The sequence below is a fragment of the Rhincodon typus genome, chromosome 24, assembly GCF_021869965.1.
Source record: "Rhincodon typus isolate 14 chromosome 24, sRhiTyp1.1, whole genome shotgun sequence".
Taxonomy (NCBI): domain Eukaryota; kingdom Metazoa; phylum Chordata; class Chondrichthyes; order Orectolobiformes; family Rhincodontidae; genus Rhincodon; species Rhincodon typus.
This window is the reverse complement of record NC_063355.1, coordinates 44,397,916-44,420,617: the sequence shown is the minus strand read 5'-3', so window position 1 is coordinate 44,420,617 and position 22,702 is coordinate 44,397,916. Positions and strand designations below refer to the sequence as shown.

Sequence of the window (22,702 nt, the reverse complement as noted above, 5' to 3'; positions counted from 1 at the left end):
CCATGGCTGGGGTGGGCACAGCAAGATCCCATGGGTGGGCCTGGGCATGGAGAGATGCCATGGCTGGGGTGGGCACAGCAAGAGTCCGTGGCTGGGTTGGGCATGGCAAGATCGTGTGGGTGGGCCTGGGCATGGCAAGATTGTGGGGGTGGAGTAGGTTTTGGCACAGCAAGGTCCTTGGTGCAGTGGGGTGGGATCAGTACGACCTTATGCTTGTCTGTGCACTGCAAGAACATGTAAACCGGAATACGGTAGCAGTGTGTGATTTTTGGTGTATGTGACCTTAGGACCCTATGGTGAACTCCCCTTCCTCATCTCCCGTAACCAATCCTGTTCCAAATGGTGCTGAGCGTGTCTCCAACTATAAAGTGAGAGATAATTGTTTTGAATAAATAAGAATATTATCACACTGAAGGAGTGCTGCTCTGTCACTGATGCTGTCTTTTGGATGAGCCATTAAATGATGACCCATGGCACTATATTGACTAAGAACAGGGGAGTTCATCCTGGTGTCCTGCTCATTACTTATCCCTCAATCAGCCTAACAATTTTTTTTGTGATTGTGTTGTGTGCAGATTGGCTGCCATATTTTTGTTAAAACAACAATGGCATTTGTAAAATCTCATTGCCTGTGAGGCACTTTGTGACATCCTCAGGGTGATGCCCTCTGCCATAAAAATAAGTTCTCTTAGTGGCATTTCCAATTGGAAAGTCTGGTTTCAAAAGCCTGGAGCAAAAGTGCTTCAGGCCAAACTTGTTTGCCTTGATCCTTAGCTAAATTGAAGCCAGCAACTTTGGCGATTTAATGCCCAATATCAAATCATAAATCTGCTTGTAGGAAAAGTTAGGAGATGAGACTTAAAGGAAGAGGCAGTCTTTATATTAGGTTGTGTCACATCGTAAAAATGTTCTGCCTTCACGTGAAACAAGTTGCATTGATATGCACTTACTGTTAGGAGTGAGGCTTCTGATCAAAGAATGAGACACATCAAATGTTTATTTAATGAAGGGCTAAACTCTTAAGATTTCTCATCACAAAAGAGTAACTTGGGAGAGAACAGGGCCCCTTAAAGATCAACACGGCTGCCTATGTGTGAACTGCAGGAGATGGCTGAGATATTAAAGGAGTATTTTGAGTCAGTATTTACCATGGAGAAGGATATGGAAGCTAGAGAGCTTGGAGAAATAAATGGGCCATATTACAGAGGAAGAAGTGCTGATAGTCTTAAAATGCATAAAGGTGGCTAAATCCCCTGGACCTGATCAGGTGTATCCCAGAACTTTAATGGGAAGCTAGGGATGTGATTGCTGGGCATCTTGCTGAGATACATGTATCTTCGATAGCTACAGGTGAGTTGCTGGAAGACTAGAGGTTGGCTAATGTGATGCCATTGTTTAAGAAGGTCAGAAGTTACATGACACCAGTTACAGTCGAATAGGTTTATTTGAAATCACAAGCTTTTGGAACGCTGCTCCTTTGTCAGGTGCAGTGAAGAAAAGTGTACAAGTACAGAATTTATAAATAGAGAGATCAAAAGATCATACAAATGGTGTGAGTGGAGTGTCGAATAATAAGTCTCTGCAGGTGATCAAAAGTGTCAGATGGTGTGAGCAAAGTGTCAACAGCTGAATGGTAAATGAAGGGGTGATTTATAATCCAATTATTTGAGGCAGAGAGATAATTACAAAATATTAAATATTAAAAATAAGGTGGTTCTGGAGACAAACCAAACGGTTGGAATAACATGAAAGGTATTAGAGCACATGCTGAGGGTCTAACCTGTTGGACTATATCCTGGTGTCATGTGACATCTGACCTTGTCCACCCCAGTCCAACACCAGCACCTTTACATCATTATTTAAGAAAGGTGGTAAGGAAAAGCCAGGGATCTATAGACCAGTGAACCTGATGTCATTGTTGGGTTAGTTGTTGGAGCAAATCCCGAGGGACAGCATTTACGTGTGTTTGGAACATCAGGGACTGATTACGGAGAGTCAATATGGCTTTGTGTGTGGGAAGTCATGTCTCACTAACTTGGTTGTTTTTTGAAGAAGTAACAAAGAAGATTGATGAAGGCAGAGAGGAGGACACTGTCTATATGGACTTCAGTAAGGTGTTCGACAAAGTTCCGCACGTTAGACTGGTTAGCAAGGTTAGATCACATGGAATACAGGGTGAACTAGCCATTTTGATACATAATTGGCTTGACGGTAGGAGACAGAGGTGATGGTGGATGGTTGATTTTCAGAGGGGCGGCCTGTGACCAGCAGTGTGCCTCAAGGATCGGTACTGGGTCCACTGCTTTTTGTCATCAATTATAAATGATTTGGACGTGAATATAGGAGGTATGGTTAGTAAGTTTGCACATGACACCAAAGTTGGTGGTGTAGTGGACAGTGAAGAAGATTATCTCAAGAGCACAAGAGATCTTGATCAAATGGGCCAAAGGGCTGAAAAGTGGCAGATGGAGTTTAATTTAGATAAATGTGAGGTGTTGCATTTTTATAAGGCAGATCAGGGCAGGAGAACATAGAGAACATAGAACAGTACAGCACAGTACAGGCCCTTCGGCCCACGATGTTGTGCTGACCTATTATCCTACTAAGATCAAACTATCCTGCATACCCTACATTCTACTATCATCCATGTACCTACCCAAGAGTCACTTAAATGTCACTTTACGCATAATGATAAAGTCCTAGGGAGGGTTGCCGAACAACGAGACCTTGGAGTGCAGGTTCATAGTTCCTTGAAAATGGAGTCAACAGGGTAGTATAGCATTTAGTACCCTTGCCTTTATTGGTCAGTGCATTGAGTATGGGAGTTGGTATGTCATATTGTGGCTGTAGAGGACATTAGGTAAGCCACTTTTAGAATACTGCATTCACTTCTGGTTTCCCTGTTACAGGAAAGATGGTGTTAAGATTGGAAGGGTTCAGAAAAGATTTACAGGGATGTTGCCAGGACTAGAGGATTTGAGCTATAGGGAGGGGCTGAATAGGCTGAGGCTTCTTTTCCCTGGAGGTGAAAAGGGGTGACCTTATAGAGGTTTATAAAATCATGAGGGGCCTGGATAGGGTGACTAGCCAAGGTCTATTTCCCAGGATAGAGGACTCCAAAACCAGAGAGCATAGGCTTAAGGTGAGAGGATAAAGATATAAAAGGGACCTGAGGGGTAACTTTTTCACACAGAAAGTGGTGAGTGTATGGAATGAGCTGCCAGAGGATGTGGTGGAGGCTGGTACAATTACAGCATCTAAAAGGCATCTGGATGGGTACATGAATAGGACGGGTTTAGAGGAATATGCGCCAAATCCCAGCAAATGGGACTAGATTAATTTAGGATATCTGGCCAGCGTGGACAAGTTGGACCCAAGCGTCTGTTTCTGTTCTGTACATTGCTATAACTTCCATGTCTGAAGATGGTGCATTTGAACCCGATATCTTGAGATGTTAAGAGGGAGACCAAATGGCTTTCTGCACTGTAACAATTCTGGGCAAGGGGTAATAGATTATCCTTCGTGCGATACGGTAAATGTTTTATGATAGCTTTGGATTGAAATTTGAAGAGTCCAACAGTGGTGGTAAACTTCCCGTTATTTGAGAATGCCCAAGCTCAGAGTCACATCTTAATGGGTCTAATGGGCAGTTATACGAAAACTTGTGATTTTAAATAAATCTGTTGGACTATAACCTGGTGTTGTAACTTTTTGCATAATGAGACTGAACCAGGGGACAGAAAGGGAAGGATTGTAATTAAAGATTTCACATACATAGACAACTTTTGAAATGCAGTGATTTTATGTCGGTAAGCATAGCAGTCTTTTTGTATACGGCAACATTTGATTAACAAAAAATTGCCAGTGTCTGTTTAGGAAGGAATGCTGGAAAATTTGCCATCACTTCTAGTATCAAGATCCAACGTGAAATAGTTTGTCCTAAAAGCAAAGATACTTCCAAAAGAAACAAGCTGACAATCAGTGCTGACTCCACACATCACTTGGTTCGTCTTTAACATGAAGCCAGTTAAGAATAGCAGGAATTGCATTCTTGTCTAGGCCAACATTCTTCTCACAAAAAGCTGATCTCTTATCAGCATTCCATGTAATCCCAGACTGATGTTTGGGGTAAGTACTGATGGAGTGCTTTTGGCTGAGCTGTTAAGCTGAAGCTCATCTCCCCTCTCAGGTGCCAGCACTACAGGAGACCAGGAGATTTCTGCCCAGTGCCTGAAAAGTCATTACTTGCCGCTTATGAACGAGCTTCTTGGTTGCATATTGGCTGCTGTGTTTGTCTGCAAAACAATTATAATTATGTTTAGAAAGTAGTTAGTTTATGATCAAATGGTTTCAGGATTGGAAAAATGCAAATTATTTCTTTGCATCGGTTGAATTCCACAGTTTAAAGACTTAAATAAAGTGTAACAGTAACTTGAAAATTGTCAATATTAGTATCTGTTAACAGTAAGATTTTTGTGCTTCACATTAGGCTGAAGAGGAAGCTGAAATCCTCACTGCTACTACAACCTGTGGCAAATTATTTTGCACCCTGTTGCAACAAGGAGAACTTTTCGTTGGCCAGTTGCCAGGAGAAGAGGAGTGTCTGGCAGGTAAGCTGGTTGTTGGGCTCTTTGCTCCTACAAGGATGTTCCGCAGCATGGTCAGAGTTACATAGACAATGATGAGGAGAAAGGGTATATGCCAACGGAACAGTGCCACTGCTGGAGGAAAGGCTGGGGGCGGGAAATATTCTTGATCTGTATTGTGACTTGAGAGAAGGGCAGATATAATTTCATTTGGGGAGAAACAAGTTTGTGAAGATTTCAGGAAAATACAGGGATTGGAGTAGGCCATTTAGTCTGCTAAGCCTTCTGTGCCATTTCAGATCATGGCTGATCATCTACCTGAATGCCATATTCTTGCGCTATATCCATATCCCTTGATGTCATTGGTAACTAAAAAAAAGGTAAATCTCAGTCTCTGTCTTGAACTTATTTGATGATTGAGCTTCCATATCCCTTTTGGGGTAAATCAGTGAAAGTGAAAATTGGTACAGTGAAGTCCTTGGTATTTTGGCAGGCACGGACAATTTGCAAAACATCTGGCTGACCTCCAGTCTCTCACCCTCTTCATTAACTTAATATCATTCAAAACTGAGGAACCCTCCCAGCGCAGTACCTGCAGGAATGCTGCCTTTCAAATGAAATGTCAAACAAACATCTCATTCGCTGTCTTGGCTGAATGACAAAATTCCAGTGGCTGTATTGTGAAAGTGAGTGGGGGTTTCTCCTGATGTCCTGGGAACTATTTATCTCAGCCATTATCACTCAGGCAGGTTAACATTATCACATTGTTGTTCATGGGAGCTTGCCATGCACAAGTTGGCTGCTGCATGTCCCATATTTATAACAATGACTGAACTTCAAAAATACTTAATTGGCTGTAAAGTCCTTTAAAATTAATACAGTGTGGAGCTGGAGGACACAGCAGGCCAGGCAGCATCAGAGGAGCAGGAAAGTTGACGGTTTGGGTTTACACCCTTCGTCAGGACTGTGTTTGGTCCAAATTGGGATGGTCTGAACGTTGTTTGGAGTCCATGGGGTATGAGCCGGCTGTGTAGGCAGGTACTGAGAAAGGAGACATGGCTGTAGTAATGCGTTTGCTTCAGTATGTGGTTGAAGAGCTTCAAGGCGGAGGAGTTCACCAGTGGGTTGCAGTGGGAGAGAGATCCACTGAGATCTTTTTGGAAGGAGGAGGACAACTTCTTCAAGGTAGGCATCCTTGGAACAGGCTTCGCAGTGGTGTCTTCAGTCCTTTAAGATGCTGTGATCTGGTCAACAGAAAGTTCTTCTTTCAGTAAGGCGCAAAATAACTTGCTGCAGGCTGTAGTAGCAGTCAAGATTTCAGCTTCCACTTCAGCCTAATGTGAAACATGGTATCTTCAATGTTAATAAATACTAATATTGTCAATTTTGGGCTGACACAAAGAGAGAATTTGCTTTTAAAGCGAGACCCTAAAGTGCAGTAAAAACATGTCCCTTTGTGGATTATTTTGGAATTTGCAAGAAACCTACAGGATAAACAGTTCTGTGTGTCTAATTTCAGCCGACTCTAGTGCCGAGGTGAAGTACAAGATCTGGATGAGACATCGTTATCAGAGTTGCATCGACCAGTTGATCAACCTGATGATGCATGAATCGGACCAGGTACAGGTGAGTTCCCTGCAGTGAACCTGCTTCAGGTTTGGTCTCTTCCATCAAATGAAGAATGTACAGTAGCATGAGGTGAGTAATCCTGAGACCTAGACTAATGATCCAGAAAGGTGAGTTCAAATCCCATGCAGTTACTGGACAATTCAAATGCAATTAATTAAGTAAATTTGCAATTTAAGAAAAGTGTCGTTTATGGTGAATAAATAACTGTGGGTTATCAGTTTTTTAAAAAAAAATCACTTATAACCCTTAGGGAGGGATATCTAGTGTTCTTAACTCATCTGGCCTAATGTAACTCCACATCTTCTGCAAAGTGGTTGACTTTTAACTACCCTGTAAAATGGCCTTAACAAGCACTCAATTCTATTTAATAGGTGGCTTACCACCATCTTCTCAAAGACAATTGAGGATGGACAATAAATGCTGGTCTTGTCAGTAATATTTACATCCTGAATTTTTTTTTAATATTCATCCAAAAGGTATGGGTGTCGTTGACTGGGCCAGCATTTATTGCCCATCCCTAATTGCCCAGAGGGCAATTAAGCGTCAACCACATTGCTGTGGGTCTGGAGTCACATGTAGGCCAGACCAGATAAGGACGGCAGTCTCTTTCCCTAAGGAATATTAGTGAAATGGGTTTTTCCAATAAATGACAGTAATTTCATGGTCATAGCTGGACTTTTAATTCCAGATTTTTATTTAAATCCCACCATATTGCCTTGGTAGGATTCGAACCAGGGTCTCTGGATTAATAGTTTAACAATAATATCACTAGGCCATCGCCAATTAAAATTACCCATCTGGACTCCAGTAGCATAATGATTTGTTCATAAATTGTATTAACACAAATTATTTTGATTTCTTTCCTGGCCTCTTCCTAATTCCTCTACTGATTTTATTTCCAATAGTGAGAAAGTCCAGGACTCGGGGGCCATTGTCTAAAAACTAGAGTTAGACCTTTCCAAAACGAGACTTAGGAAACACATCCATACATAAAAGATGGTAGGAACTTTGAACTGTCTTCTACAAATGCGAGGGCTGCTCCGACAGCATTTTCCAAACCTGCTGTCTATACCATCGAGAAGGACAAGAGCAGCAGGTGCATGTGAACACCACCGCTCCCGCCCCCCCCTCCGCCGCAAGTTCCTGTCAGAGCCAGTCACTGTCCTGACTCGGAAGTATTATCACCCTTCCTTCAACATTGCTGGATCAAAATCCTGGAATTACCTCCCTAAAGGCACTGTGGGTGTCACTGCAGCACATGGAGTGCAGTAGATCAAAAAGGCAGCTCACCACCACCTTCTTGAGGCCAGTTAGGGGTGGCTTTAAACGCTGGCCTAGCCAGCGATGCCCACATCCCATGAATGAATTTAAAAAATGCTAAATTACTTGTAAAACTTCATTTAATAGATTTTTGTTATCCAAAAATATTAAGGGATAATGAATAGAAGTGGGTGTGTGATCACAGATCAACCACAATTTCACTGATGACAGAACAGACCTGAATGGCTTTTTTTGGTTCTAATATTCCCAAATTTCCCTATCTGCTCTTCTGGCCTGCTGGGGACTAAGTTTTATCCTGCCTTCTCGTGCAGTACTGAGAGAGATTGACCACAGATGAGAAGTATTTAAGCAGCACATATTGACAGCTAGGCACCATAATTCTGCCTGTGCCCAATGCTAATACTTACTGCTGAATATTCTGCTTCTCTGCCATGCTTTGCAGATTAATAATGCATTATTTGAATTGGTATATATACCTTGGTGAATATAGGCACACTTGCATAAACACTAAATTAGTTATGGTCAGAACCAGATGGATAGTTAGCCCAAATCCAACCTGATACTTGGGTAAGATATACAGTTCTTAAAAATATAATAGTATTAACTTCATAGTATATAGTTCGGATCTCTGTAGGCAAGCAAGACCTGCATTATGTGATTTTGTATTTTGAGCGATTTGTGCTTTGCACAACATCTATGGGTTTATATTGTTAAGACTCTTGACAGGAAAAATAGATATTTTCTAATCAGCTTTTTCAGAGATGTTATTACACTCCTCTGGAGCAGGTGAGACTTGAATGCAGCTCTCCTGGTTCAGAGTTAGGGTCATTACCATGTGTCATGAGAGTTGACAGGAGAAACATGCTGGTGACTATGCTCCATTACTCCGTGAAGATCCCTCAAAAATGTACATGTCCAGTTAAAGCATTGACTTGTTTTCAGGGAGCAGGACAGTGCTGCACCTTTGCAAACCTCTGAACCACAAAGCGGTTTTCCTTTTCTAGGAGCAAGAGGCGGGGGGTCTGTCTTTACTGCAGGCTTTTTGGCAGTCTCTTTTCAACTGCACTACCACTCAGCCTGTGGCAAACAGAACCTAACCGTTCAAAAGGTGAAACTAGGCAACCTTCTGCTCAAGGTTGTTTCCATCATTTTGTTGGCAAAAAGTAAAAGAAAAAAAAAATCAGTCTCTAACCGGTTTTCCACATGTAATTTGAATAAATACAACTCAACACATTCCACTTTTGACTTTGAGTTCTGAACAAAAAGTCACATATTAAGCTCTCTCCCTATTTATTTCAGAACCCCCTTCCCCTCCCCCTTTTCTGATGAAGGGTCTAGGCCCGAAACGTCAGCCTTTCTGCTCCTATGATGCTGTTTGGCCTGCTGTGTTCATCCAGCCCTGCACCTCGTTGTCTCGGATTCTCCAGCATCTGCAGTTCCTACTATCTCTGATTCAATTTTAAGCTCTCTCCACTCCAGTGATAATGCAAAATCTCAATTTTTCCAGCTTTCTTTTCAAAACAAAATAGATGCGGTCCTCAGAATGTGTTAGCACAGCTCCCAGAGATTTTTATATCCTCTTTTACCACTGGGTGATTTACCTGCTGTAGAGTGCACTCCAAATGGGGACACTGCTGATTGTAGCTGTTCTTATCAGGAGGTCTGCTGTCATCGTTTGACACATTCATCTGTCTGGCTTCATCTTCTCATGCACTGTAGCTCATCTGCACTACATTGTGACATGCATCACACATCTCAGTCTTGGGTTGACCCCTCTTTCTGCTGCGCTTCAAAAGTAATCTCTGATCAAACAGCCAAAATACTGATATTTCCTTTTCTGCAGGTCAGTTTTTAAGGGTTTTTTTTTGCTCTTGAATTTCTAACACCTTTTCATTTGTTTTATGGTTTCTGTATGGAATTTTCACTGTACTTTAAGCTTCCCATTTCAAAGACCTCTTCTAGATTTTACTTGATTCATGATATTTTGTAGAGCCTCTTCTGATTCTGTGTTGTCAGCATACCACAAGTTTATGTTCTTCCAATGTTACCCTCTGGAAATGCATCTAATTCCCTGAAAATCAGTTCTGTGTACAGGTTGAATAAATTTGGCAACAATACACAGCTTTGTTGTACTCCTACCTTCCCTGAAACAGATTGCCTCTCTTCTAGCCTGATGCTTGCAGTTTGATCCCAGTGTTGGCTCAGGATATTTGTCACATCCCCACATTTCAGCAACACATCTATTAACTTTTAGCAGTATGATCAAATGCATGCTTATGGGCAATTATGTGTGTATAAATAAAATCAAAATACTGCGGCTGCTGGAAATCTGAAACAAACAGAAATGCTGGAATAACTGTGTCTAGCAGCCTCTGTAGAGAGAGAGAAAAAGAGAGTTAACATTGAGTTCTGTATGACTTTTTTTCTGAAGAGCTGTTTCTGTCTGTGCCAATGCTGCCAGACCTGCTGAATTTCTCCAGCATTTTGTGTTTGAAATAAATGTAAATGTCTGATTTTGTTTCTAGGTATTTGTGAAAGGTTGATTTTAGGTTAACTATCCCCTCGCTTATTCCTACTCAAGGTCCAAATACAAACTGCATATCTCCAGTCTTTGCTTCAGATGTGGGGATGCACAGAAACAGAAATTATAGGTTAAAATGGAATAAGTTCATGATTTCAATTCTGTCCTACAGTACCTGGTTTTTATTTTTAATACTGCATTGAGTAACAGTACAATGCATTTAAATGCAATTTGTGGTAAAATGTGACTTGTCAGTTTGGTGGCTAACACTGTCACTTTTTCTAATATTTCCACAGAATCTGGGTGTCACTGGCTAGGCCAGCATTTGTTGCCCGTACATGACAGTTTTGCACCATGATGAAAACACGTTCACTCCCGATTATTTTCTCCGCAGGAAGTAGTGCTCTGCACGCTGATGAAATTCGTTCAGGCGGAAGGCAGATGGCCTCTTGTCAGATATGAAGACAATGAGCGGTACATCTTTCCCCAAGAGTTGTTAAAGGTGAGTCTTGATTCTGACTGGGTGCACCCTTTACTGGGTAGACTTGGAGTGTCGGTCCTGAGCTTATCTCTGCGCATGGTGGAAAAAGGAGTTCCTTTCATAAGGAAGTGGAGACAGCACGTGATGTTATGCTACTGACTGCAAAACTGCAGCAGGCACCAATGAATGGTGAGCATGTTTACAATGGCCCAGGTCATTCAGCCTATCCTGTCCATACAAACCTGGAGTTGTAGTACCTCGCTGATCTGTTCTCATCTGTTATCCCTGTTCCCAGGTAGCTCCAGGTACCAGTCACACCTTGAGCACTTGTGCTTCTTGACATCAGTCCCACAATCCCCTGTCATTTTGTGTGCTGTATCACGGACAAAGTGGGAATGGTAGAGAATTGAAATTGTGATTGCTTTTCCTCCTTTAAGTCTGAGATGATGTGTTATTGTTTGATTTAATCCTTTCTGTTTTTGCCTGCCCTTACTGAGGTAGGCCAAAAGGTGTTTCCAAAACCATGGTTTTCAGATTTCAGTTTTTGAAATAGACCTACAGCAAAATCCTTTAAGGTGAAGTCATTAGATAGCGTTTGTTAACAGACCTCTCAAATTGTGGGAAATTGTTGCCATACTCCATACACACTGACAGGAAGGCAGGAAAGGAGATAGATTCTAAATTTCAAGTTTTGATAAATCGAGAGATATTTTTAAAAAATCAGTTCACATGAGTTACAACATCCTGGAGCTTCCTTGGTTAAAAACCCAAAGAACTGCGGATGCAGTAAATCAGAAACAAAAACAGGAATTGCTGGAAAAACTCAGCAGGTCTGGCAGCATCTGTGAAGAGAAATCAGAGTTGAGAAGGATCACTGGACCCGAAGTGTTAACTTTGATTTCTCTTCACAGACGCTGCCAGACCTGCTGAATTTTTCCAGCAATTTCTGTTTTAGCTTCCTTAGCAAGCTGGACTCAATAGTTTTTCCTTCTTGCAGGCAAAGAATTGGTTTCTTCCCAGCCAACTTGGAGACAGAGCTGTGGGGTCTAAGGCAGGCTAACACCTCAGCCTGGAGACCTCCTGTTCTGTGGATAGACAGCAACTCTTAGAATCCGTGAACTGTCCACTTAAAACACTTCATCAAGCTCAGATTTCAGTCCGGTTTCGAGCAGCCATTTCAGGTGTTCCTTGACTATCTCAGTGGGCTAATTGAAAGTCATAGATTCAGACAGCTCAGAAACACACCCTTCGGTCCAACCAGTCCATGACAAACATAATCCCAAACTAATAGTCCCAATAGGCCCGTTTCCCTCCAAACCTTTCCTATTGTTTACTTATCTAAGTGTCTTTTAAATGTTGTAATTGTACCCACATTCACGACTTCTTCAGGAAGCCCATTCCACACATGAACCACCCTCTGTATAAAAAATTTGCCCATTATGTATTTTTCAAATCTCTTTCCTTTCACCGTAAAAATGTGCCCCATAGTCTTGAAATCCCCCATCCTGGGGAAAAGACAGCTACCACTAACCCTGTCTATACCTCTCATTATTTTATAAACTTCTATCAGGTTGCCTCTCAAGCTCCTACGCTCTAGTGAATAAAGTCTCAGCCTATCCAGCCTCTCCTTATAACTCAAACCTACCAAACATCCTGGTAAATCTCTTTTGAACCCTCTTCAGCTTAATGATACCCTTCTTATAACTGGGTGATCAGAACTAGACACAGTATTCCAGAAGAGGCCTCGCCAACGTCCTGTACAATCTCAACATGACGTCCCAACTCCTATATTCAAAGGACTGAGCAATGAAGGCAAACGTGCCAAACGCCTTTTTAACGCCCTGTCTATATGTGATGCCAAGTTCAAAGAATTATGTACCTGCACCTCTAGGCCCCTTTGTTCTACAACACAAGCCAAGGCCCTACCATTAACTGTATAAACCCTACCCTTATATGTTGTACCAAAATGCAATACCTCACATTTATCCAGATTGAACTCCATCTGCCATTTTTCAGCCCATTGACCCATTTGATCAAGATCCCTTTGTAATCTTAGAAAAACTTTTTAAATGTCTACTATGCCACCAATTTTGGTGTCATCTGCAAACTTGCTAAGGTCGTTTAGCTTATCACCTCCAACAGTGTTTCCCACCGTGAGGTGACTTTAAGGTAACTTCAAAAGCATTACCACTCATTTTAGCATGTTCGGTCTTAATGTATCTCTTTGTCCAGAGCTGGCTGGAAGCAAGCAGCTCGTCTTCAGGTATTTTGTTCAGCTTTGGCTGTCATCTATATGACATAGAGAGTTCAGAAGCTTCTGGAAATATGTGATCACCTTCTGCCCTGCTTTGAGTCCAGCAAGGTTATCCATTTTTAAAAGAAACAGAAATTAAGCACAGAAATATGCAAGAGAATACGGTTTTCTTTGGGCTTTCTGTTCATGTCCTCTAACCGTGACATCTAGATCATGACGTCTAGATGTCATGAAAGAAGTTATTGTGGCTTCTGACTAACCTATCACAGCAATAAGCATTGCCCTGGGGATTTCATCATGAAACATGTGTGTTATTCATTTTGTATAATTTGCAATCAGATAACAAATGCTGGAATTGGTCTCACTCTGATTGTCACGCGCAAGTTCCTGTGTATGCTTTTTGAAAAGATGCAAAGAGGAAAATCAAACTTATTTTTAACATAAACAAAAGATGGTGAAAATATGCAGCAGGCCTGGCAGCAACTGTGGAGAGAGAAACTATTACAATTTCAAGTTCTCACTGTTGATCTGTGAACTTGAAGGACAGAAGCCAAACTCATTGAGAAGTGTTATTTGTTGTAATGTCTTGTGGATAGCTTGAGAGATTTAGGTTATCAAGGGCGGGGCAGAGGTTGATGGTGTAAGAGTACAATTGAGTTGTGTTTGCTTCTTTGCATGAAACCTGACCCAATTGTAAGGGTGGAGAGTGAGTTGAGGTTGAGAGCAATGACTTGCTTTCTCACTTTGGGGTGATGTGTTTGCTGAACCATCTCTAGTATGTACATGATATGTGCATGGCTCCATGCGTTAATAAAAAGGAATACTGATATTGCACATCTTCAGTATTCAAAACTCTCTTCTGGGTAGTGTATTCACTGTCTGGAATTGATTCCCTTATTTGTGTTAAGACACTTTCATTCAACACCCAGTAATCTCACTGGCCCTACATTGGCTCCCACTGAAACAATACCTTGATTTTAAAATTCTTAAATCCCTTCAGGGCTTTACCTTTTATTTCAATAAATTCTTACACTCCCAACCCCCATAGATCTCTGAGCTCCTCCATTTCTGACAGTTTTCCCCGATCCCTGATTTTTGTCTCTGCTTTAGTGGCCATGCTTTAGTTGCCTGAACACTGAGCTCCAGAATTGATCTCCTGCTTTAGGACACTCCTTCAAACCTATCTATTGACCAATCAGATCCAATAACCCTTTTGTTTGGATCAGTATCTACACTGGTTTTATAATGCACCTTTGAAGCATGTTGGAACATTTTATTACACGAAAGATACTGTAAAAATAATGTCTTGCGATGGTGGTGGCCAGATGTTTGGGAAGTGCTGCAAAACCATACAAAAGCAGTTGCTGCCCATTTCACCCTTTCCTTGTCCCTTCCTGAAGTGTCCCAGGACATCGCATTGTGCAAGGCATTGTTTAGATGAAAGATCTCATTTGTAAAGTCAATTTGCTGTGTTGGTATATCTTGTTTTTTGACCTTCAGTTTCTGTTTTAACTTTCACAAGTGTCTGTTTGCTTTCAGTTACTTGTGGACAATTTGCTTCAGATTGAAAGAGATACTTCGTCCCTACTGTCACGATTTCAGGAGTACCTGGAGTATGAGGATGTGAGATACTACGTCATGGTTTATGCTGCTGATAATATCTCAAGAATAATGCAGAGCTCGAAGGGGGTAAATTTTCAGCCTTTATGTTCTGCTCTATTCCAAATCTGCACAAGCACCATTGCTATTTAGTCATTTGTTCATCATCTCTTTGTAGGATTTGCTTCCAGTTTATCAACAAAATGCATTTGGTCTTTTGTCCTCAATTCACATGCCGGCTGAGCAGAAAGAACTCTCAAACTTCCTTGTGAAGCAGCAAAGTAAGTATCATTGGATGGAGAAGATGGGTTACCAAGGAAAGTAAGTTCGACTAATCCAAAACCTGCGGTTGCTGAGGAAGAGGTGGGGCTGGTCAGTTGAAATTTTCAGGACCGAGATTGCTAGTTAAGGAGATCCAGAGTTTACAAAGATCGAGTGAGTGAATGGACACAAAATATATATCAGCCATTAGTTGAATGACAAAGGAGGCTTGAGCAACTGAGTCAGAGATAGTAAGAACTGCACATGTTGGAGTCAGAGATAACACAGTGTGGAGCTGGAGGAACACAGCAGGCCAGGTAGCATCAGAAGAGCAGGAAATTGACATTTCGGGTCAGGACCTTTCTTCTGAAGAAGTGTCCTGACCTGAAACATCCGCTTTCCTGCTACTCTGATGCTGCCTGGCCTGCTGTGTTCCTCCAGCTCCACATTGAGCAACTGAGTGTTACTTCCCTATTCATGTCACCCTCCAAGGCCAGCACGTCCTTCCTTAAATATGGGGCCCAAAACTGCTCATGATATTCCAAATGTGGTTTGATCAGAGCCTTGTACAGCCTTAGCAGCACATCCCTCGCTGTAAACTTGGAGGTGCTTACAGCACCAAGGAGACTGTTCCTGTTGTGTCTGCACCAGTCAACAAAGATCTGACTACACAAATCTCATTTTCCAGATTATGGCAACAGAAGTGAATATCTTAATACTGCTTAAATGTTATGAGAGTTTCTGACTCAAACACATTTTCACTTCTGGGTGAAACAAATTCTCCTAAACTCCGTTCCTAATTGTAACCTCTGCCCTTAAGTCCATTCCCCCTAATTAGTGACCCCTCCACGAATGGTAAAGTATCTTTCTTTCTATCCTATCTATGCCCCTCATAATCTTATACATCTCTGTCAGATCTCCTGTCAAACTTCACTGATGCAAGGAAAACAATGTCAACCTGTACAACTTTTCCTCAAGCACAGACCCTCCAGCCCAAGCAGCATCCTGTTGAACGTCCTCTGCACTCTTTCTGGTGCAGTCACATCCTCCTTATGATGTGGTGGCCAGACTGTAGACTGTACACTGTACACCAGTTGTGGTCTAACCAGCATTTTATACAGTTCCAGCGTAACCTGCCTGCTCTCGTATTCTGTGCTTTGGTTAATGAATGTAAGAGTCCTCTATGCCTTCTTAACTACCTACCCTGATGCCTTCAGGGATCTGTGGATATGCACACCAAGGTCCCTCTGGTCTTCAGTTCTTTCTAGGGTCCTACCATCATACTGTAATCCCTTACCTTGGTAGCCTTTCCAAAATCCATTACCTCACACTTTTCCAGTTTGAATTCAGTTTGCCACTGCTCTGCCCAGCTGACCTGTCCACTGATATCCTCCTACAGATTATAGCTACCCTCCTCACTATTTGCCAGCCTCCCAATTTTCGTGTTATCCATGAGCCTCTTGATTGTATCACCTATATTTGAATTCAAATCATTAATGTACACCACAAGCAGCAAGGGTCTCAGTACTGAGCTCCACAGAACCCTACAGGAAACAGAATTCCAATCACAGAAACATTCTGCTACCATCCCTCTCTGCTTCATGCCGCTGCATTTGGATCCAAGGTGCCAGTTTACCTTGGATTCCATGGGCTGTTTTTTTCTCGACCAGTCTGCCATGAGAAGCCTTATCAAAAGCCTTGCTAAAGACCATGTAGACCACATTGAATGTATTAAGCTTATCAACATTCTTGGCTACCTCAAAAAATTTGATCAGATTTGTCAAAAGTGTCCTTCCCTTAACACACTCATGCTGATCGCCCCTGATTAGTGGTCTTTCTTCAGGGGCAAATATATTCTGTTTCTCTGAATTCTTTCCAGTTGTGGAAGTGTCCTCTCATCAACTCTGTGTGGTATTTTAAAAGAAAATCTTGCATTTCTGAGGTGATGTGCATTGTTCGAGCCAGCTTCTCCACCAGTGAAGTGCGGTGATTGCCAGTGTGATGTGGAGAAAGCTGAAAAGTTTGATTTAGGCTGATCCTCAAAGTTGTCTTCCTGCTTAATTTCTGGGGAAGTCAGTCTGAGCTTGTACAGGCTCCCATCAAAAATCTCTTTGGTGTTTTACCTGAATAACAATTGTGCTACAGTGTCCAAGATGGAATTCTCAATCTTTTTTAAATTTTCAGTGGGAGGAACTGTTCAGTTAGTGCAATGTCTTTCAAATTCCTGAATCCCAGTTCAAACCAAGCCCAAGACAATACGGTGAAAATCTCTTCCATGCAGATAGTAAGAGACAGTTGTACAGTATGGGTTTAAAATAGTGATGTTTATTTTACTGAAATTGTTTGACTGCCTGTGCTGTAAAGGATGTTTCAGTTTGCAGGAAGACGTTAACACTGCAACCTTTCTGCTTGCAGGTAAACACACAGAATGGAAGGCAGCAAGACTGAAGGTGATGTTTGAGTGTAGTATGCCCTCATTTTGACACAGGGAGTTCAAAAGACATTTCCCTTTCTGACCCAAATATGGACACTGGTTGTCGACAATAAGCCAGTGGGTTCAGGAGATTAAAATCACCATTACCTCTTGTACAGATCTCACCATCGTGTTTTCTTGGATAATGGTTGTTAGTCCTTATGTTGTTTTGCTGCCCTGGATTTGTGTGCTTAATTGTTTAATCACCGTGACGTGGTTCAAATTCCATTAAAACCTCTCTGACTCTTCAAGTGTCTACCATTCTCAAGATTTCTTTAACAGCTTTTCATTGCTGAATGCATATTTTTAACAGAAGCACAATCCCCTTCCCCTTTCAAAAACAAGGAGATTAAAGTGAACCTTAATAAAATTCCATGCTCAGCAGGAGTATCTTATCCGGTGCTACGTGCCACACTTTCGGAAAATTTGAATGCATTCGAGGGGGTGCAGAAAAAAATCAGGAGAATGGTTCCAGGGATATGGAACTTGAGTAACATAGATTGGAGAAACTGGGACTGTTCAGAGAAGAGGAGACTTAATAGCTGTAGTCAAAATCAAGAGAGGCCAAGACAGAGTAGGTGGGAAGAAACCATCCTCATTGGTGGCAGGGTCAGGAACCAGAGGACAGCAATTCAAGGTGCTTGGTAAAAGAAACAATGGAGACATGAGAATAAAGTTTTATTAAACTTTGAATGATTAGAATGTGAAATTCACTGCCTAGGAGTGTGGTGGATGCAACTTCACTTGTAGCATTTACAAAGGAATTGGATAATTATCTGAAGAGAAACATGTTGCAGGGATGGGGGGCGTGGGTGGATAGTGGAACTAACTTGAGTTTCTTCTGAAGAGAACCAACACAGGCATGATGGATCAAATGGCTACCTTCTGTGCTATAACCATTTTATGATTATTGCAACTGTGTTGTGCTGGCCAATTTTCCCAACATCTTTGGGAATAAGTTAATCCCTTGCTTACTGGGGACTCCTAGGCATCAAAAGATGGGAAACTGTAATGGAAAATGAGAAATTCCATTGGTCCTGTACTGCTACCAGTGATGAATTGTGAATATATGATAGAATGAACTTGTTAAGTATTGTTGGGCCAATCTGAGGAACTAATTGTGCACTTAGCAGGGACTGACTTCACTGTATCTTTTACAAATTTCCGTTTTCTGTTAACAGGAACACAGAAGAGTGTTTGAGCGACTGTGGCTAGCATTCCTTAAACGCAAGGTACGTTTCTTCCAAAGTAATACTGCTTGAGTTTTCTTTTTCTTAACTGATTTTTTTTAGTTGCGGTTTAGTTTGAGGTTTTATTTCCCACATCCTGTTCGCACCTTCAGGGTATCAGCACTTAGATGGCTAATAATCCAATCACGTTCCTCCATTTGACACGCTGTTAAATATTTTGGGTAAGATAAAACTATTCACCTTGCAACACAATGATATTGCACAGTATTTGTAGAACTTAACAGATCATTGGGTTCAATTAGACCTTTGAGGGTGTACATGCTCCACATCAGCTTATGACTACCCTTCCAGCATATCTTTGTTTGTTTCTCCCACAGTTTATCAGCTTACCCTTGAATGTACAGAAATTATTCGGCTCAGACACTCCTTTGACAATGATTTCATGCTGTTTGAGTGAACAAGTTTCTTTTGAATTCTCTAAGTAGTTTATTAGTTAATGTTCGTGAATAGTTGACCCCCTAGATCTCAGATCCATCCTATCAAACTCTTCATATACCTCCCACCCGACTTCTTTTTCAAGAGAAATAACTGTTCAGTCTTGATAGATATGAACTCTCAATTTTTGGACCATACTTATGAATCTTGTATACGCTTTCCCCAGCACCTCTGTAACCTTTTTTATCAAATGAAGACCAGAACTGAGCACAGTACTCCAAATGTTTTGTAACTGAGATTCAATTCACATTTAACAAACAAAGTTGTGCCACGTTTTATGCTCCTGTTCTGATTTGAGTTTATTGATGGTCCTCAACGCTCGCTTTACATCTCTGCAAGTGGTTGAGCTGTTATGTTGAAACTTTCAGGTGCTTTAAGCTGTAAACAGGATGTGTATTGCTGTTGCGCTGTATCATAGAGCTCTTGGGTGGTGACAATGTTGCAATCTCTGTGGAAAGTAGGTGTTTTGCACTGATGTTTTAATTCTCTTTTATTAGAAAAAATGTATTTTTTACAAATACTTGTGGACGGGGTGAAGTGGGGAGTGTTGAGAACTATAGTGGAAGACAAGGAAGAGTGGAACTAATTGGATAGCTTAGGCAACTTTGCACAGACACAATTGGCTGAATGGTCTCCTGCGCAACAAGATTCTAGCATAAAATTTCCTATTTCATTCAAATTGCTATTTCTAACTCTCCCTAACCAAGCTGCTATCAAATTGCTTGCTAGTTCAAAGTCCATCTCCTTGTATTAGCGCCTGACAAGAGTAATTTAATGTGCAACCTCAGTAATGAAAGGTTCTGAAGAAGGTCACTGGACCCGAAACATTAACTCTGCTTTCGCACAACAGATGCTGCTAGACTTGCTTAGTTTCTCCAGCAATTTGTGTTTTTGTTTTCTGATTACCAGCATTGGCAGTTCTTAGTTTTTCTTTTGTAAAATATTTTAAATATAGTTGTAGAGTCACAGAGCTGTACAGCATGGAAACAGACCCTTTAGTTCAACCCGTCCATGCCAACCAGATATCCTAAATAAATCTAGGTCCAATTTGCCAGCATTTAGCCCATATCCCTCTCTGAACCGTTCCTATTCATATACTCAACCAGATGCGTTTTAAATGTTGTAATTGTACCAGCCTCCTCCACTTCCTCTGGCAGCTCATTCCATACATGCACCACCCTCTGTGTGAAAAAGTTGTCCCTTCGGTCTCTTTTAAATCTTTCCTTTCTCATCTTAAAGCTACGCCCGCTAGTTTTAGACTCCCCTACCATGGGGAAAAAACCTTGTCTATTCAACCTATCTGTGCCCCTTATGATTTTATAAACCTCAATAAGGTCACCTCTCAGCTTCTGATGCTCTAGGGAAAATAGCCCAGCCTATTCAGCCTCTGCCTATAGCTCAAACCCTCCAACCCTGGCAGCATTTTTGTAAATCTTTTCTGAACCCTTTCAAGGTTCACAACATTCTTCCTATAGCAGGGGGACCAGAATTGCATGCAGTATTCCAAAAGTGCCTTAACCAATATCCTGTACAGCTGCAGTATGACCTCCCAACTCCTATACTCAGTGCAAGTGTACCAAATGCCTTCTTCATTATCCTGCCTACCTGGGACTCCACTTTCAAGGAACTAGTAACCTGCACTCCAAGGTCCCTTTGTTCAGTAACACCCCCCAGGACCTTCCATTAAGTGTATAAGTCCTGCCCTGGTTTGCGTTTCCAAAATGCAGCACCTCACATTTTTATAAATTAAACTCCATCTGATCAAGGTCCCATTGTACTCTGAGATAACCTTCTTTGCACTCCACTACACCACCAATTTTGGTGTCATCTGCAACTTACTAACCATGCCTCCTATGTTCACATCTAAATTATTTATATAAATGACGAATGGCAGTGGATCCAGCACCGATCCTTGTGGCACAGGCCTCCAATCTGAAAAACAACCCCCTGTCACCACCATCTGTCTTCTACCTTCGAGCCAGTTCTATATCCAAGTGGCTAGTTCTCCCTGTATTCCATGTGATCTAACTTTACTAACCAATCTACCATGAGGAACCTTGTCGAACTGGTCTATATAGATCACGTCCACTGCTCTGCCCTCATGAATCCTCTTCATTACTTCCTCAAAGTACTCAATCAAGTAAGTAAGACATGATTTCCCACGCAGAAGGCCATGTTGACTATCCCTGGTCAGTCCTTGCTTTTCCAAATGCATGTAAATTCTGTCTCTCAGGATTCCCTCTAACAATTCGCTCACCACCGATATCAGGCTCACCGATCTATAGTTCTCTGGCTTTTCCCTACCACCTTTTTTAAATAGTGGCACCACGTTAGCCAACCTCCAGTCTTCTGGCACCTCACCTGTGGCTATCGATGATACAAATATCTCAGCAAGGGGCCCAGCAATCACTTTCCTCGCTTCTCACAGAACTATGCATTTTAGAAAGTTCAGCACCACCATCTCTGTAATTCTTGAAACACTGTCCTTCTGGAAGTACTGCAGTATAATTTCAGTGCCATCAGCGTTGCCATTTGTCATCCATAGAATTTGGAAACGTTATGAGGAGTTGCTTATTTGTTGTAGGGAGGACATTAAAAGCTATTATTGAAAATATTATAGCAGGGCACTTCTAAAAGCAGACCCAACATAGTTTCTTGAAAAGAAAATCATATTTAACCAATGGATTGGAGTTCTTTGATGAAGTAACAAGTACTGTAGATAAAATGATACTGGTGAATTTTCTTAGTTTAGATTTTCAGAAGCCACTTGATAAAGTGGCACATCAATGGTTATTGTGGAAAATAAAAGCTTGTGGTGTAGAGGGTAACATGTTATTGATTGATGATTGGCTGGCTAACAGGAAACGGGGTAGATATAAAGGGTTATTTTCTGGTTGGCAAAATGCAATGGGCAGGGTGCCACAGGGATCAGTGCTGGGGTTTCAACTTTGTGCAATCTATGTGGGACTAGATTAATTTAGGATATCTGTTTGGCATTGGCGAGTTGGACTGAAGGGTCTATTTCCATGCTGTGCATCTCAGTATTTGAGGAGTTGTGAATGGTGCTGAATTGTGCAGTCATCAGCACATATCCTCTCTTCTGACCTTTATGATGGAAGGAGGGTCATTAAAGCAGCTGAAGGTGGTTGGGTCTAGGGACTAACCTAAGGAACTCCTGCAGGGATGTCCTGGAACTGAGATAACTGACCTCCGGTCACAATGACCATCTTCCTTTGTGCCAGGTATGACTCTAATCAGTGGAGAGTTTGCCTGATTCCTGTCCTCCAGGTTTGCTAGGGGTCCTTGATGTCACACTTGGTCAAATGTGACTTGAGATCAGGGACTATCATTCACCTCTGGAGTTCAGCTATTTTGTTTGAACCAAAGCTATCAAGAGGTGTGGCATCGAATTGGCCTCCTGGGGCAGTTGTATAAGGATAATACATACCAGTAAATATATATGAAGGGTTATTGGACTCAAAGTGTTAACTCTTTCTGTCTTCACAGATGCCAACATACCTGTTGAGTTTCTCCAGCAATTTCTGTTTTGGTTTGTTTCAGATCTCCAGCAGCCACAGGTCTTTGTTGTTGTTGAGAGAGCTTGTTTTTTTAAAACCACTTTGACTTGAATCGCACATCACTTGTTGCAGGAAGCCTTTGTTGTGACATTAACGTAGGAAATCCAGCAACAAGTCTGAAATATTACTGAAGATTTGAAACAGAATATTACTCATTTTTTTAACAGCTATCGACTAACCTTTATAAGAAGGTGCTGGTGATTTTGCACGAGTCCATTTTGCCACACATGAGCAAGCCGACCCTGATGATCGACTTTCTTACCGCTGCTTACGAGATAGGTATGTGACTAAGGCTGTAAATCTTTTGTGTCATCTTTTTAAATTATAAAAAGCCCAGTCCTAGTTATTCATTCA

General features: G+C 41.6%; 1 protein-coding gene across 1 annotated transcript in view; it reads left to right on the top strand.

The window, feature by feature from the left end:
* Positions 1 to 22,658, top strand: part of noc4l (nucleolar complex associated 4 homolog) — a 22,920-nt gene extending 262 nt beyond the window's left edge. Inside the window, exons 2-9 of the mRNA XM_048611733.1 lie at positions 4,490 to 4,610; positions 6,106 to 6,212; positions 10,412 to 10,519; positions 14,292 to 14,441; positions 14,530 to 14,632; positions 17,028 to 17,062; positions 18,267 to 18,317; positions 22,516 to 22,658. Coding sequence (XP_048467690.1) covers positions 4,490 to 4,610; positions 6,106 to 6,212; positions 10,412 to 10,519; positions 14,292 to 14,441; positions 14,530 to 14,632; positions 17,028 to 17,062; positions 18,267 to 18,317; positions 22,516 to 22,635 — 795 coding nt within the window. The 3' untranslated portion in view covers positions 22,636 to 22,658. The remainder of the gene's footprint in view (positions 1 to 4,489; positions 4,611 to 6,105; positions 6,213 to 10,411; positions 10,520 to 14,291; positions 14,442 to 14,529; positions 14,633 to 17,027; positions 17,063 to 18,266; positions 18,318 to 22,515) is intronic.
* Positions 22,659 to 22,702: the final 44 nt, after the last annotated feature.